We start from the raw sequence: 16284 nt of genomic DNA on the forward strand, positions 1-16284 counted from the left end.
TTAGTGTTACCTCTTTCATCTTACAAAGCCAATAACCCCTAAAGAAGAAAGATTATTTTCTCCCTTAATTTATGCATTGTAACCAAGCTTCCTGTTGTACCAGCAGTATTTTTAAAGCAGCTTACTCATCTGAATAATAAACAATGGTTGTCTGCATATCCCTCAAATTAAGATGCACAAAACATTAACACTCTCCTCATTTCCACATGGTAAGAGATACTTCGGAAAGCCAGCAGCATGGGGTCCCATTCAGATTTTCAGGCCCATACTCTGGCTACCCAAACAGCTGGGGCATTGCTGACCACCTCAGAGGGGAATGCAGGCACCTGTGCCCAAACCAAGCCTCCTGGCCCTGCTCAGTACCGCACTGCAGCTAACAGCCCTTGCAAGCAATAGCAGCTCTGGCAATTCTCTGCTGCCTTCTCACTCAGGCATTTTCTGAGACCTGAAAGTTCAGACAAGCCCAGGGCCCTTCAGCCTTGGAATGGTTTTGGCCACAGGATGCACTGCTTTCTAAAAGTGAGACCACAAGCAGTTGCTTTGCTCTTTTGCAGTGATGCAAAGACGCTTTCAGTGTGAGTGCTGTCAAGCCAGATCTATGGATGCTCTGCACTGCAAAGTTATTGAAGATACTATTAGGCCAGGTCCAGATTTGCCATGGTGTCTCTTTACAAATGCATCAAAGGCAGTGGACAGGCTAACATACACCGGTATCACACACAAGCCATGCAAAATAAAATCACCAAAAAAGTCCTGTTCTTTAAGTGCACAATTCTCTGACTTCTATCCACAGAATTTACTCTCTATATTACCTTGCTTATTTGTATTATGTGCAACATATCAAGAATTGGGTTCTGAGCACGTTCCGCAAGGTCACTGTAACCACCGTGCTAAATTCTTCTAAAATCTGCATTTAAAAATGTGCAACACTGAGTTAAGGTGGCCTTCAGAACCTCAGATCCAATTTTACTTTGCATATATGCAACAACATAAACATCTTTATTTCAATATCAGAAGCTACTTGTTTGACATGATACAACATTCAATTCTAAAACAAAGATGACACTGACAGGATGAGGTAGCTATTTGATATCTTGTTTCATCCTCATTATTCAGCGCGTGGTCCCAAGGTATTACTTATGGAACACCATCCAAATGTCACCCTCACTACAGAATAATTCATTGTATTATGGACCTCTGTGTTTTGCGTTATATTACAGGAAAAAAAAAAAAACAAAACAACAAAAGGAGAGAAGTACGTGGCTGAAGATGGCATCTGGCAAACTGGACATCCAAGTACTATTCCCAGGCTGCGTAACCCCCAAGTAAGGTATGAAGACGTGTAAGAAACACCCTAGTATGAAGTGAAATAATTGCTAGCACTACCTGAGCTGACAATGGGTTGAGTGCCAAGTTGCAGGAAAGCACATACTGCCCTGCAAGCAAAGGCATCTTTTGCTCGGGAGGGAGGGGAGCAGCAGCAGCAGTGGCATGAGGCCCCATTTCATCTGTTCCATCCAGGAGCCACCTTGGCGTTTGGACCAGAGCACTGTGCTGCTGCATCACAGATTCTTTTTCCCTGATATTTTGGCAAGAAGCCCAAAGTTGGCTGTTGGTGGAAATTTTCAGAAGAGCGCGATTCATCCAAATACAAACGGATTTTAAGTGGGCCACAGAGAGCACCTGTCTGCCCAACAACAAGGATTCCTCTCCAACAAATCCCCAAATCCTGCTGCAAACCAGGAAGGCACTAGAGCCCCGCAAAATTAAGGACACCGCATTTATTTATTTATATAAGTGAAGGCATAAGTCAGCCTAAACCCAGGGATCACGGCTTCCCTATCCTCAATAACACCCACCCTCGCCCTTTTATTTCGCTTTACAGTTATGAGAAGTTTCATTTCAGGGGATCAAATTCTTTCGGCTCTCACCTTTCTGCCTAACTCCACACTCATTTGATGCATTATTTCCATTAAGCTCAGGAGAGCTCGCAGCACACTATGTTTCTGCTGGAGGCCAATCCAGAACCGCACAGCCCAGGATAGCAACCAGTTAAGTCTTCCCTAATCCCTGCATTCAGAAATGGTGGCTGATGGAGGCTGAGGCGCGGGAGCTGAATAGAAGCAGCAAACTCCTATTTCTCTCACTAGGCCAAATTAATAAAAACAAAACCTGATTTCTCCTCCTCGTTTCCCTATTCTTCCACCTCCCCAATATTTTTCCTCTTTCAAACACTTTTTTTTTGTTTGAGAAGCTTAATGTTTGGCTGCCTTCTGAAGAAACGGGCACAGTGACAGATGAAAGACTGTATTCATCGTATAATTCAGAATAGGAAAAAATCGACCGCTGTGCATTTAAGATTCTAACAACCTTGCAATTTTGTATAGCCGTTTTCCCCAACCCGTTCTTTTGAAGAAATCTGCTTTTATTCTGTTAATAACTAACCACAGTTGCAGCAGCATGGATCCGATTAGCAGTTCTTACGGTACAAAGGAGAGAGGGGGAGGGCTGTGAACAGGGTTGCCAATTTGTCCACCTGGGTCCCCATGAGAAAGATTAGATGAGGCGCTCGCTCCTTTTTTCCCCGCTCACTTGCTGCTCCTCACTAGAGAAACCTCTTCAAAGCTCAGCCACTGACTTCGTTTTTTTCCCCGAGTCTCATTCAACTGCCCCGCCACATGTTTTGCACTCTGTGCCACCACCTCCCTCCAGAGCACAGAGCAAATTGGGGCAGGAGGGGCAGCATGGGCGAAGTTAGCAACTTGCCAAGTACATTCTCTCCCATCTCTGTGAACCCCAGGATTTTTGAGGGTCCCGTTCTCTGAAATCTGTGTAAAACATCAAGAAAAAGTGCTTGTGTTCTTTAGCGAATGATCCAAATCCTGTAAACATACTGTATTTTTTACACTGTCCCTTTAAGTCTTTCACAAAAATGACAGCTTAGCCTGCATTTAGACTGAAAGACTGCTTGGATTTAGTCATTGGTAATTACTCGGGATGTGACATTACATGTTCGTTAATGCAAAAAGCATATGCTTCAGCTAGAGAAAAAATACTCTCAATTTCTTTATAAAATGTCAATTAAACAGAATATTAAATTGTTATTGAAACAAGTGCTAAATAACCAAAAGCTCTCAACAAAGGACAGGGTACATTTCCTCACTATATTTTGCTCATTTCTTCCACAAATGAAACCTATCTTGTCACGCACCTGAAACTTAAAAACATAATAATTCAATTTGGGAAATAAATCCAAGTTCCCAAAGAAATAATTTTCCATTATCAGTGTTCATTCTCTGCACTGCAGTCATAACTACAAAGAGAATTCTTCTCCAAACCATCCCTCATAGTAGTGTCTGCTTCTTGTAGAGCCTGAGAAGCCGGAGATATGTAGAGCAGACATACACTTCCAGTATCTGCCATCTGACAGAAACCTTCACTCCTAATTTTAATATTGCCAAATTTTAACAGAACTGTTTCTCAACTTTCATTTATAGTATTTCCAGTGTAAAATCATGCAAGATACCAAAGAAAAGGTAAATAGGAAATGAAAGTGCTGTTTCTTATCTGTATTCCTTTTTCCTTGACTTCGCTCTGTGTAAGAACTGTTCAAGATCAATATTAACCATCTGGTGGCGTTGTCTCTGATGCGTTTCACTCCTCCCTGCTCCCAAGCCTCTCAAGTTCAGGCAGGTAGGTGGAAAGTGGAGCAGAGCTGGTATGTGGCAATGAGCTATTTTGCTAGGCCTGCCTGCTACCTCTTGTACTACTCCATCACCTGTGATTAATAGGCATTTTAGTAGTAAAATGCATGCGCTCTCATTAATGCTATCCTCGAAAGGAAAAATACCCTCCTCAGCTGATCTGTACTTCTTCCTTCTGCATCAAAACGCATGCTGCACAGCCAGCGCTGCTCTCGGGGAAGAAAATGGCGATGTGAGTGCACAAAGACTGAAGGCACCTGGAGGCAACCTGCCTCCACCAATGCTGGGGCTGCTTTCCCCACAGACAAGATCCATCCTGCCACACTTTGGCCTGCCCAGCAGCAAGGAGCTCTGCACACCAGTGTGGAAGCAACTCGTCATGCATTTCAACAGCTCACGACTTCCCTGTGGTTCTGCAAGGTCAGGCAGGCGGCTGGCAGCCGAGCACCCAGCCCGCAGCCACTGCTGCTGTGTCACTTTCTGTTTGGAAGGAGGACGATCAGCATTAGCAACCCCTGGTTCTATCATTTATAAACATGCAGATGTGGATTATTAAAGATTAATGCATTTTGGGATTGGTGTCGGCATTCCGTTTGTCTCATGCCGAAACCAATTCTGTTCTTCATTAGTCAACGACAACCCACATCACCCTGTTGTGGAAGAGAAATCAAAGGTGCAAGTGTGAATTGAGAATAAGTGATGAAACTGATTACTAAGAAACTTAACTGCTGTAATCAATCAACACATCACAATAATTTGAGTCCACTGCTATCTGGAGATGGGGAGCAAACAGGAACGTTTGCACTCACAGACCACTGATGTTCTCTGTTTACTTTCTGAAGGCCCACTTGGCATCTCAAGCTCAGCATCTACCTGCAGAGTGGAGCTGTTAGAGAGCTGTTTGAAGCTCTCCACAGCTCAACCTGCACAAACTCCATCCCTAGAGAGAGAATGCCTTGTTTTTCATTAATCTTTTTAAAATATTACTCACAAGTATTAGAAATGTTCTCCTTTTGAAGCTAAACGTCTCTTCTGTAGCTGATAGTAACTCAAGCTGCCTTTGCAGTTGCTGAGGTTCCTTCTCTAAGGAGGGCTGTGCCACGTACCTGTCCAGGTAGTTCTTTTTAGAGGCTTTTCCCATTTATTCATCAGTCACTGCTTAATACTGCAATGGGTGAGGCAGTGAAAGACAACTTGTTCACTTATGATAGTACTCAATGCACTATTTGCAACACAGGGAAAGAGGTAAAGAGGATCTATGTGTAGTCAAATAACCACAGAAAAAGAAAAAAACTGAACTTTAAGAATCCAATACATATTATCTTAAATCTGACAAAAATCTAAGTGGGTCTCAAAAAAGTAAACGAATATACATTACATTAAACAAGAATAAACCAATGATGGCCTTGAAGTATGCATCCAAAATTAAAACCAAGTTTACCTACAAATCCTATCAGTTCTGCTAAGAATGATAGAATTTTACTTTGTGAACCAGAACACACGCATAATTATGCAAAGATTTTAATTCAGTTTCAACAGCCGCCTTTCTCCAGGTGGATGTGCATAAGCACAGCGTGAATGGGGCTGCAGGAGGCAGCCTGCCCCATGCATGCTGCCAGGGCATGTGGCCAGGGTGGTGGAAACAGCCCCAGCAGGGCCAAAGAGAGACCAACAGTGCAAGGGACAAAGCATGGCCATGGGATGTGCGTCCCTCAGGGACACGTTCACATGAAGGGTTTGGTTTGCAGGGTGCTGGATGCTGTGCCCCGTGGGTCTGTAGCATGATCCATCGATGGGGCCTTGGTTTATCATCACTCTCTCGCACAGTGATTATAACCCAACACTGAAATGTCTGACTATGAAATACAAACACTGATAGATCGGGTATTAAACAAATGAAAACATAACAAAAAAAATAAAAACTATCCCTAAAAGCCCCTACCCAGTGCACAATGGGTTTGGTCATCTTTTTGTTTGTTGATTTTCTATCCGAAGCTTAACTCCAAGATGATGAAAAACAGCAGGTTGGTGGTTCTGGAATACAATACCCTCTGTTGTAAAGAAAATACAACAGGAGGAACTTGAACAGCATGTTTGTGTCTCATTTCATTTCCTGCACCTGTTCTGGGAAGAACACCTCTGCAGAGAGGCCCCCCTCCCTCTATGATCTCTCTGGCCAGACTGCAGCAGGAGAGCAGCTCTCACAGCGCCTTCTGGAGCACGGGCTCTCCTCAGGAAACTTCACTGAGACTATTTGCTTATTTCACAACGCCTTGGGACAACAGATTGTTAATCAGTGGTGACCCAGGCTGAATTCTAATAGACAGCATAAGTCAGCTGCTTCATATCCCAGAATCAGAATTTCCTCCAAAAAGCAAAAAGAGGGGCCTACAATTTACCTATTTTACTTCCTCCTAAAAAAAAAAAAAAAGGAAAAATCAGAAATATTGTCCAAACTCTTCAAAGAAAGAGGTTTAAGTGATTTTTATATGAAACATTTATGTATTTCATTCGTAAGCATTTTAGATTTGCAAAACTGCTGAATAGATACTTCGTGCAGCAGCAGTGATTAAGAACACAGCTACGTCAATGGCATTTTTTTGTTTTGTATTTTTTCTGGTGTGAATGCCAACGAACAGCATGCATCTTCCTTGCAACAGCTTGTTGCAAGGTTTTTGCCTCCGGAGAAGCCGAGGGGGAAAATATTGATGTATGTGTTAAAATAATCCTTCTAGACAGGGGGACCATGTCCATTTCAAAAGGATTTAATCCTCTTTCTTGTTTTGCAATTATGTGGAAGTATCTGTAAAACTTCAGCATTACAAATTCACTTTTGTATGGTACTCTTCTCTCCCTCAATCTTTGAAAAGGGTCCATGCTCTGTGATATACCAGTAGTGGCGGTCAATGGAGCAAGCACGTGGAATAGCTCCGTGCCAAGACAAAATTTTCCAGATTCTTGTTTAAAGCACAACCGGTGTCATCAGCTTGTCTTGCTGCAGCCCCTCCCGCATACAGTACAAATCTATGGTTTCTCCTTTTACATAGCATGAAATAAACCACTGCCCCGCTCTGATTTTAGCACTAACTTTAAGACTACAATAGTTTAACCATTACTTTTTTTTTTTTTCTTCTGTGACCATTTACACCATTAGTCTGCCCACACACCTCCTTACACATACACTGAAAGAAGAATTCTTGTTAAAGCACTCTCTGGACACCCCCATATCCCTTTTCCTCCAGTTTCTCCTGTAGTGCTATTGTAATTCTGAGCACTTTAGGAAGGAAAGACCCCTGGTTTGAAGAGAGCAGAGCTGATCGCAGAATGGAACACACCCACTGCCTTATATAATTACCAGAATTAAGGATCTGGGGTAATTTTAATCAGAGGAGGGTGCTGACCACCGGTCAGCATAAATCAAGAAGATTGACAATGGCATCCCTAAGTGAGAGTATCCACACATGGATTTCTTCCTGAAAATTCCAACTCCTTTATAAAAGATGACATTGGTATAATAGTAACAGTAAAAGCTACAGAGCAGTTATGCTTTGCAGAGTGAAAATAAGCTCGCTTGTTCAGAGAGTAACCTAAAATATATTGAAAGTGTACGTCAAGATACTGATGTATGTAAAAAAAATACTTATACACTGTAATTTCTGAAGGCAGCATTTGCTGCTGATTATTAGTACGGCATACTCTTATTTTCTAGACAAATAAAAATTACTGCAGGGGTTTAAAAATAATATAATCTATTAACTCACACAAAATCTGCTCATCCGTCACATGTTAAGCGATCCCTGGCTTATCAGCAATCTTCAGCACAACTCTTAATATTAAAAATGTTTGCTGCTTACACCACAAGGGAGAAAGAGCTGACAAAAGCCTTTGGCCACCGAGATCAAAACTGGGGATGCAAGAGGGGGAGAAAGTGGAGTTTAGTGTATTTACATTTTTGCTTTGTTGGTAAACCGGAATGGTTGGGCAGGAAGCTAAAAAATAAAATAAAATGAAGTGAAATTAACATCCACTAGGTCTTCTGGCAACAGCGGTGCATTTTGATGACGTGCTGTGTCAGCTTCCACTAATGGTTTAGGGTTGAATCAGGCACGGCTAAAGAGACCTAAAGCAGCGCAGGGCATCACATCTCGTTTTTTGGAAGAACACGAACCCTAATTACGAAGATGGCTACAAAATAAAGAGATCAGGAATTCTGGCAAAGTGGAACAGTGAATCACTTATGAGGACATCAGAATACCATTTTACATCATTAAAAATTGTAAAAGAGTAAGATTTCAGTCCTCTAACAGAAGTGTGTTGGAAAGGGAAGTGTTAACCCCTTTGAGATAAAACCCTCTCAAAACAAAACAAGCCAAAGGTGCTTTTTCTGCTCTTAGAGGTTATTCTCCCTGATATATTCCAGTAATGGAAAAGGAGACAAAGGCTGTATATGCGTGCCACTTTCTGCACAAAATATCTGTCCGGTATTTCAGTGTACAGGAAGGAAATGCCCACTGAGCTAGAGACGTGCCAATGCCAGTGTTGCCTGTGCCAGTCCATTCCCATGAAATTCACAATGTGACAGAAAGCAATACGGCAAGACAGATTTGTAGTGGGCAGCTTAAACAGGCAGTGGAACCGAATCAGCCATTTGGGAGGTTTAATAGGGGGCTGTCTGTTTTCCTGCCCTTTTGATGTTAAATTAGTTGTCAATTCTGTTGCAATGAAGGAGGCATGAGGAAAAGGATGCCTCTTCCAGTAAACCCTGGGAAAGCAACACCTTTATTTTAAAGACCTTCCCACCAAGAACCCCCTGCAACATTTTGGCTTTCCCTAGCCATAGCTATCAGCAACACAACAGCTGCTCATTTTACAATGACTTGCTGGAGAGAGAATGATTGAAAGAGCCAATCTATGTCACACGGAGAAGCTGTGGCACAACATTGCAGGAGGTAATAGGAGAGGAATGAGGTCAGAACAAACAAGGGTAGGGTGAGAAGAAAGAGGAAAATAGGAGTGGAAGAAAATTATTAAAGGAGAGATGCTACATTACACAGTATATGTTCAAAAACAGCCACAACCTGACCACTGCAAGCAGCCCAGAGAAATGCAAACAAGCTCTGTATTACTTTTTGCCAGTGTCCTGTGAATACAGCAGATGAAGAAGCCTATAAAGTCCTAGTAATGAAGCACAATGGTGGGAAAGCAGTTAGGTGAATGGGGAGAAACGATGAGCACAGTGGAGTTCACTTGGCCTGGAAATCTGAGCATCCAGCAGCGTCCCACAAGTCACTGGGTTTTAAATAGCAGTTTTACTCATTCTATTTTGTAGCCTGAGAAAAGCAACAGCAACAACAGAACTAATGAAGCTGCCTGGTTTTCCTCAGAAGACAGCAGTGCTCTAGCTCACAACTGAGAGCTCACCTTTATCAAAACAGATAGAGAGGAAGGTTGCCCACGCCAGAGAATCAGTGGCAGGCAATTTCGATTAAGTGCCATTCATAAAAAATACTTCCTGAGATGTCTTTTGTGTTACCACAACAGACCAGAAAATTTGCATTCAAACTGGTGACACAGTTTCTATGAAGAGCTAACACTTTTCATTAGGTCAGCAATAGAAACAAAAATCTGGGCTCAGATGAAGAGAAGTGACTTTGATTCTGACCTTCCAGCCCACACCTCTTCTATTTTTACCCCAAAGAAATTAACTGGTTTGATAAAAGTTACTACAAATCATCCTGCTCACATCCTTTTCTGTCATGGCTACAATAAAGCTATTTTCACCTTCACAATGCTCCTCCTCTACTCATCAATCCGGCAGCTAAAATATCAATCAATTTATTTGCCCAAATCTGACTGTTTAGAGATGGTCAAAACCGAATCAAGCTGAGAGCATTCCAAGAAATGAGAATCCTAGTTTACATGCTAAGACAGGACAGGAAGGAAGTCAAGATTTCCCGTAAAGCCACCTAATAGGGACCTGATTATGAAGTGCAAGGATTGGCTTAGACTGTGGGAACAGTTATCTTTCCAGCTAGGTGGACTGTTTGACTTCACTCAGTAACAGGGAACAGTTTCTATACTGCACAGTGGGAGATGCACAACAAATACAAGGTCACCATCCTGCCTGTAATGAAGAGGCTTCTGTCTTGTCACTTTTCCTGCTCTTCCTGCCCCACCTGAGCACATGCTGCCAGCAAGAGAGGCTTGAGTGAAAAGAAATGACTATGGGACATGCCCACTGTATCAGGGCTTGACACACTCATTTCAGATGCAACTAGCATGAGTGCACTGAGCTTACTTGCCTTTGCTTATCTAGTTTGACCTCTGTATACAGATAGGCATGGACATTTTCCTGGTTTAACCTCTGTATGGAATACCAAAACACATACTGCTCACTGCATCTTAACTTGCATTTGGTCTACAGCACATCTAATGATAAAACGTGGCAATTTCTCCTCCTTTTAACTGAGCTTCATACTGATTTGTTGTGCTTTTGTCAGCAACTGATGTCATCTCAGAGAATGCCAGAGCTGTCCAACTACCTGGAGTTTCTCTAGCATTCAGAATGTCAGAAAACAATAAAAGAATTGAGAATCAGAAAGAGAACAAATCCATGTGAAATACCAAATATCCTTTTTGTTTTTCTTGAGTACCTTAGAAGATTTTCACAATTTTCTGAATATACACAGGTGATACCGTACCAACACTGTCAAAGGAGAGCGAGTGGCAAACATAACACAAAATAACACAAACGTGGGGCTGGATTCCTAGTAATGTGTTGATCTTTGCAAATATTAATTAAGATCTCATAAGAAATTTCACACTTATTTTCTAAATTCCACTATCATAACACAAAGCTGAAAAATCTACGCCTTGTGCTAAGGGTCACAAGTCATCACACAACTCCAAGAGCAAAAGACAACAAAAATACGCAGTAAAAATAGAAAAGGGATCCTGTAAATATGTGATAGATAAATGACACATGAACCAAACACATAAAAACAGTAGTAGTTGTCTGAACCGGGCCATGAAAAAGACACTTAACAAAAACACTCGTGGAGTCAAGTTCAGAATTTTGAGAGCTCTGAGGACAGACCTGGAAGGTGAAATTATCCCTTATCTATTTATGCATTTCTTAAGGGAAGATGACACTAAAAACGCAGAATTCTCCTAGAATTATGAACTATCTATCTAGAAGTATTTTTAGTATATAATTATACATCTATTAACTGTATTTGTTGGAACAAGCTTACCTGGAATACTTGCTGGAGAAATGGGACCAGACCTAGACTGGTTGCTTCCAACAGGAGAGCCTACAGGGGAAGGCGATGGGCCCCCGGGGATGCCAGAGAGATGTGGTGAAGCATGAGGGGAGAAAGGAGACTGTGCAGGGTTGCTCTGCTCCCCTTGGCTACTTGTAGAGCCTGATGCACTAACAGCTGAGCTCAGTGTTGCTTCAGTTCCAGTCGGCAAATCATCAATGGATCCAGACAAATCCTGAGGAAAAATGGAAGAAATACATTAGTTGCAAGAACTAACACACAAACCATAAGACATAAAAACTGACATGGTGACCACGTATCCTTGTTTACTTACTACAATAGATAACTTAAGAGGTTTTCTTTAGTGCTGGTTCATGTGGTTAAATGATGTCAGTAAATTAGGATAGTATGCACAATTCTCCACTTAATCTCTAATTCTTTTGAGAAAACAAACAAGCAACGGTAACAAATGAATTGGAACCAAATTCCCTCAGCACTGAATTTAACCTTTTCCATCTGGATTATGCTTTCAGAATTAATCCCACAAATTCTACCCGAGCCTATGAAGGCTAATAAAAATGAGTTATCAATTTCACTTCCACACGGTATTTCATGTTTGGGATTGTTCCCATTAGAATCACAGTTTATATACTTCACTCTTTAAACCATCAACAAAATGTCAGAAGAAGAGTGTAAAATACGCAGCCCTCATAATATTTGCGTTGAGTCCTTCACCTTGCAGAAGAGGGAAAACAACAACGCCCTGCCCTCACCAGCAACCCAGAACCCATCTGCCAACTGAGAATAAGGAAGGCTGCTTCTGTATTTCCATCCAACACAAGTTTGACCAGCACCCAGTTCACAGTTTCTCTCCAGTTTTATCTGAGTATACTGCAAAACAGCTGCTCCTTTTCACTTCAAAACTCTTGCATTTTTCAATGTCTTTGACGAGGAATTTCCTCCACTGGTCAACGCACTTCCAAATTCTAACTACAAGTTGCCGGGCATATCTCATAAAGCTGGTTACACCGATCTTTGAATCTGTGGGATTAGTTTGGTTTTAAATCACTGTAAAATCCGATGTGAAAAAATAGGAATGCTGTGACGTGTCCTCTAACTTTCAGGAAAGAATGTTAATTCCTAAGCATGACAAGAAGATCGCATGATAAAAGTAGCTGTGCTTCTGTCACTACTTGGCAAGACGCAAGCCAAGGAACACACTGCTATTTCTATTAGTGAACTAAGGCAGAGAGCTATTTCACATATAAAGCAAGTCATGAATTGACCTTTGGGGCTTCAAATAATTGGGATGACACAGAGCATGCTACTCTGGTTGACAGTGATTTCATTTGTCTGACTCATGCCAGCATTTCCTCTGGAGACAACGGGGCCAGGCATCTGAGGAACACAAAGACAGCTGGGCTCTGCCTGGGCAAAGAGCTCAAGAAGCAAGGACTAACTGCTGCCTAATTTTCATAACAAAAATAAAGTTATTTTTAGAAATTACAGAACTTGGACAAAAGTCAAAGTGGTGCATTCAGAGTAAGAATGCTGCCTGATCTCCATCACAAGAGGCTCACAGTTAGCCTCCCCTAATAGACAGTCAGTCTTCCAAGGCACGGAAATAGTAGGATTAGCACTTCAAGCACCAGTAACATTCATAAAAAGCCACCTAGAATGTTACGCGTTATTCCTCCTCATGCATAAAGGTGTACATAAATACAACTGGCCCAGCTTAGCTCTCTACAGCACACCTCATGGCCCTTACTCCCAAATGTGCATTAAACACAACACTCCAGGCGCAACTCTCACTACAGGTTAATTCTGCTTTTTCTGACAAGCACAAAATTGTACTTGTATTTCATTAGGCGTACAGAAAACAAAGACTGAAGTTTTCAAACTTAATTTATGTGTGAACTCAGCATTCACCAGAGAATAGTTCCAAGTCCCTATAAATGGAAATCTGATTGTGATGTGATGCTGGCAAATAAACTATTTTCACTGTTTCCTTTTTGAATCTGTTTACTGTAGAAAATGTAAACAAGAAATAACACTGCTTGGTACTACACTGAGTGACGGCGGAAGTGTTTGCAGTAGAACGTATCTGACAAACAGGTAAGCAATTACTGCTTTTCCATACATCACACGGTATTCTTTTATAAGGAATCAAATCTCTGCTGTCGTAATGTGGAACGAATGCTGCAGGAAGTGCTGATAAAACAAACGCTGCTGAAAAGCATATAATCAAACTCCAAAAGCCAAATGCAGCAAAAAAGGGCCTATTCAAAACAAACACAAATTCTGTGTAAAAAAGTAGATAGGCACCCAGCTGATAAAAGATATAGAAAACATACGGCTTTGCGTTTAGAATAACTAAGTTTTTTAAATGGTGTTTGGATTAAAGCTTTCATATGCTTCGGTAAGCCACAAAGTACTTGAAAAACAAACAAACCAAAATGAGAAAAACCATGAAGCAGTTAGAAGCGTCCGTGATGAAATTATCGGCCGAGCGGAGATCAAGGCACAACTTGACAGTTCCCCCCCAGCACCTCCCTGACATGCTGAGCGTGCATGTGGAAGAACGTGGGGACAAGAACTAAGTTCATTTTTCCATCAGGTCGCATTATGACTTCTCATTTTGCTAATCTCCTGTGGGGGTGGAGTGACTGACACGTCCCAGGCGTTTCCTCAAGTGCATGCCTTCAAGGGATTTCCTTGCAAACCTGACGCAACTCATTCATAAAAGCAGAAAAGAAAGAAGGAAGCTCACAGGATGCCAGCACGGGGCTATGCCACCCTCCTGCAATGAACACAGGCCCTGTTGCGCTGCACGCACGCGTGCAGAAGGATGTCCTTTTGTGGCTGGGGAGAGCACATCAACATCCAGCCAGCTCCTCTGCTGAGGAGGTTATCATAGCAACGGTATTGATCACATCAACTGTGACAGCTGATAATAAGGTTGCTCCCAGGACCGTACCAAAGGTCTGCTGTCCATTTAAGTGCCTGGACTATACTATACAACATTTACGTTGTGTTGCCATGGGGTAAATGAGAATTATCAGCCATTCTGTCCAGGATGGTTTGCAAACCATTATTGTGTACTCTTTACAAACAGGCGCTTCATAGGCTTACTTCATCTTTCAAGGTACAAGTACAAACAGGTGAGCAACTGGGGAATTTCCAGCATACAAAGGCTTTAGAAACACCCCTGTTATGCACAAGAGCTAATTGGGAAATTAAAAAGTAGAAGAAAGACTTTATGGGAAGCACCCAGACCAAAAGAGCAGAGGTTGGCTTACTGTTCTCCTATTATCAGTATTTTAATGCTTGTGTTTTTCTTTAGTGTAGCAGAACAGTAATGAAATTGTGCAATTTCCACTTCACAAACTTTTATTTACATAGAAGGCATTGTACACGTACACATCATATGCGTAAATTATACAGATATACCTGCATTTACTTAGCATATCCCTATGTAAAGCTATTAAAAAGCCTGCTAATAAGAGAAATTCACAGTGGTTTAAGCATACAGCCTAGTTAACAAAGAAGCTCTGTAACTAATACTCCTCTAGAGGACAATTTAGTCAGCAGGGCACCAACTCTATTCTTCTTTTATAAGTACTATCAGATCTATGATTCCTGTAAAGAACAGAGAGACCTTACTTACTGCATCTCATTCAAACCAAGGCACCTTCAAGCTACAGTGCCTCCATTTATCTTCTTGGAAAGTTGGCAGGTAAGGTAATTGCAGGGATTCTTTTAAGGGGCTGAAGTCCCTGTACCCTAAGGCAAGTCTTAAATTTTCCTCTTTTCAGAGGTTCTATCTGGAAAGCACTAGTTTCTCTGAGTAAAATATAGCAAGTCTGGAATTACCAGAAACCACTTGTTATACAGACCTATTTCTTGTAGAATAATCTTAGTACTTTTGCCTGTTGATATGACTGTATTTTCAAATGTTGATATCACATCTAAGGAAAAATAGAGGACATATTTCCTCCCCCGCTCTGTCACGAACCCTTACCAACATTCTGTATTCTCAGTGTTATGCTCTGTATTAATCAGGACATCCCAACCAGCTTTCAAATTTCATTTCTAGATAATACTTTGATTAGAAACCATAATGTCCCAGTGCAGGATTTCTTTCTTTCAGCTAAGTGTTTTATCTTTCACTATCTTCACTTCTAGCCTCACCTTCCACCCATACACAACCTTTATTCTTGTCCTTGTGACAAGTACAAGAGCTAAAATGAACAGGATCTCATTGTGCTCAGGATTATAATGTGATGCCTTCCTGGTGGTGTGATCTTATCAGCCTGACAAGAGAGCCACTTGCAACAGCACACCAATTCACTCACTGGCAACGCAGCCAGTAAGGAGTAGAAGGAAGTTAACCCAAAGTTACTGACAAGCAGAGCACAAGGTAAACACAGAAAGTTCCATGTAATAATACAATACAGTAACTTAACCAAGAAATAGTCCTAGATTCAATGAACAGCAAAAAGGAGACTACAATAAGAAGGAACAACACCATGATTTTACACAGCATGACAGGAAAAGAGCACTCACTGTGAAGCAAAAGAAAGTACACTGCGAACATCTTGTGCAGCTGCTGGTTTTGCTCAAGAGTGTCCCAGCAGCCCTAAAACATAAATGAGACTTTACTAAAGGAATCCCCTGCTTGATACCTACAGCTGAAAAATGATGAGAACCTTCTGCGAGGTCAGCAAAACAGAGAAGTGTACAACAGATCCAGCAGACACCCAGCAGCACCTCACTAAGGTCCTATGCTGCTAAATGATAGCTAAATTCACTGACAGGTTGCTGTGGTCTGGGGGTTTCTACATAGTGTGTACAACCTGGGAACTACCTCAACTTCCTGGCTATTGCCTATCAGTCTCCTCTTGCTCAGGGAGCAGAAGGAAAGCCAAGGTATTCTGCAGATACTACAAGATACTACAAGTAAAGACGCACAGCCCCCATGGTCTCAAATAAGCTGAGGATCACGGCCTGCCGGCCCTCAGTTTCATAGCAGCACACATCCCAGCACAGAGCTGTACTGGAGAGCTGCCTGCAGGGTCAGAGCCGCTGCCACCTGGCTCAGATCTCCATGCTGGACTGTTGGGCTGGAGGACAGTACTGCTTACAAGACAGAATCCCGCAGGAAATATCCATCTCCTCAAAACAAATCACCACTTTGAAAGTGAAATTATATATACAAACCAACATATTTTACATTTAAGTATGTAAATATACATTCAAGTAGACATCCATTCTGCTATTGTTTTGGGACCGTGGGGGATTATGAACAATACACTCTG

At 41.8% G+C, this 16284-nt stretch overlaps 1 protein-coding gene across 6 annotated transcripts in view; it reads right to left on the reverse strand.

The window, feature by feature from the left end:
- Positions 1-16284, reverse strand: part of ARID1B (AT-rich interaction domain 1B) — a 311674-nt gene that overhangs the window by 86857 nt on the left and 208533 nt on the right. For all 6 annotated transcript variants that reach the window (XM_072331169.1, XM_072331165.1, XM_072331166.1 and 3 more), the window contains one exon: positions 10958-11201. In XM_072331169.1, the coding sequence (XP_072187270.1) occupies positions 10958-11201 (244 nt within the window). The remainder of the gene's footprint in view (positions 1-10957; positions 11202-16284) is intronic.

The sequence above is a fragment of the Excalfactoria chinensis genome, chromosome 3, assembly GCF_039878825.1.
Source record: "Excalfactoria chinensis isolate bCotChi1 chromosome 3, bCotChi1.hap2, whole genome shotgun sequence".
NCBI lineage: Eukaryota > Metazoa > Chordata > Aves > Galliformes > Phasianidae > Excalfactoria > Excalfactoria chinensis.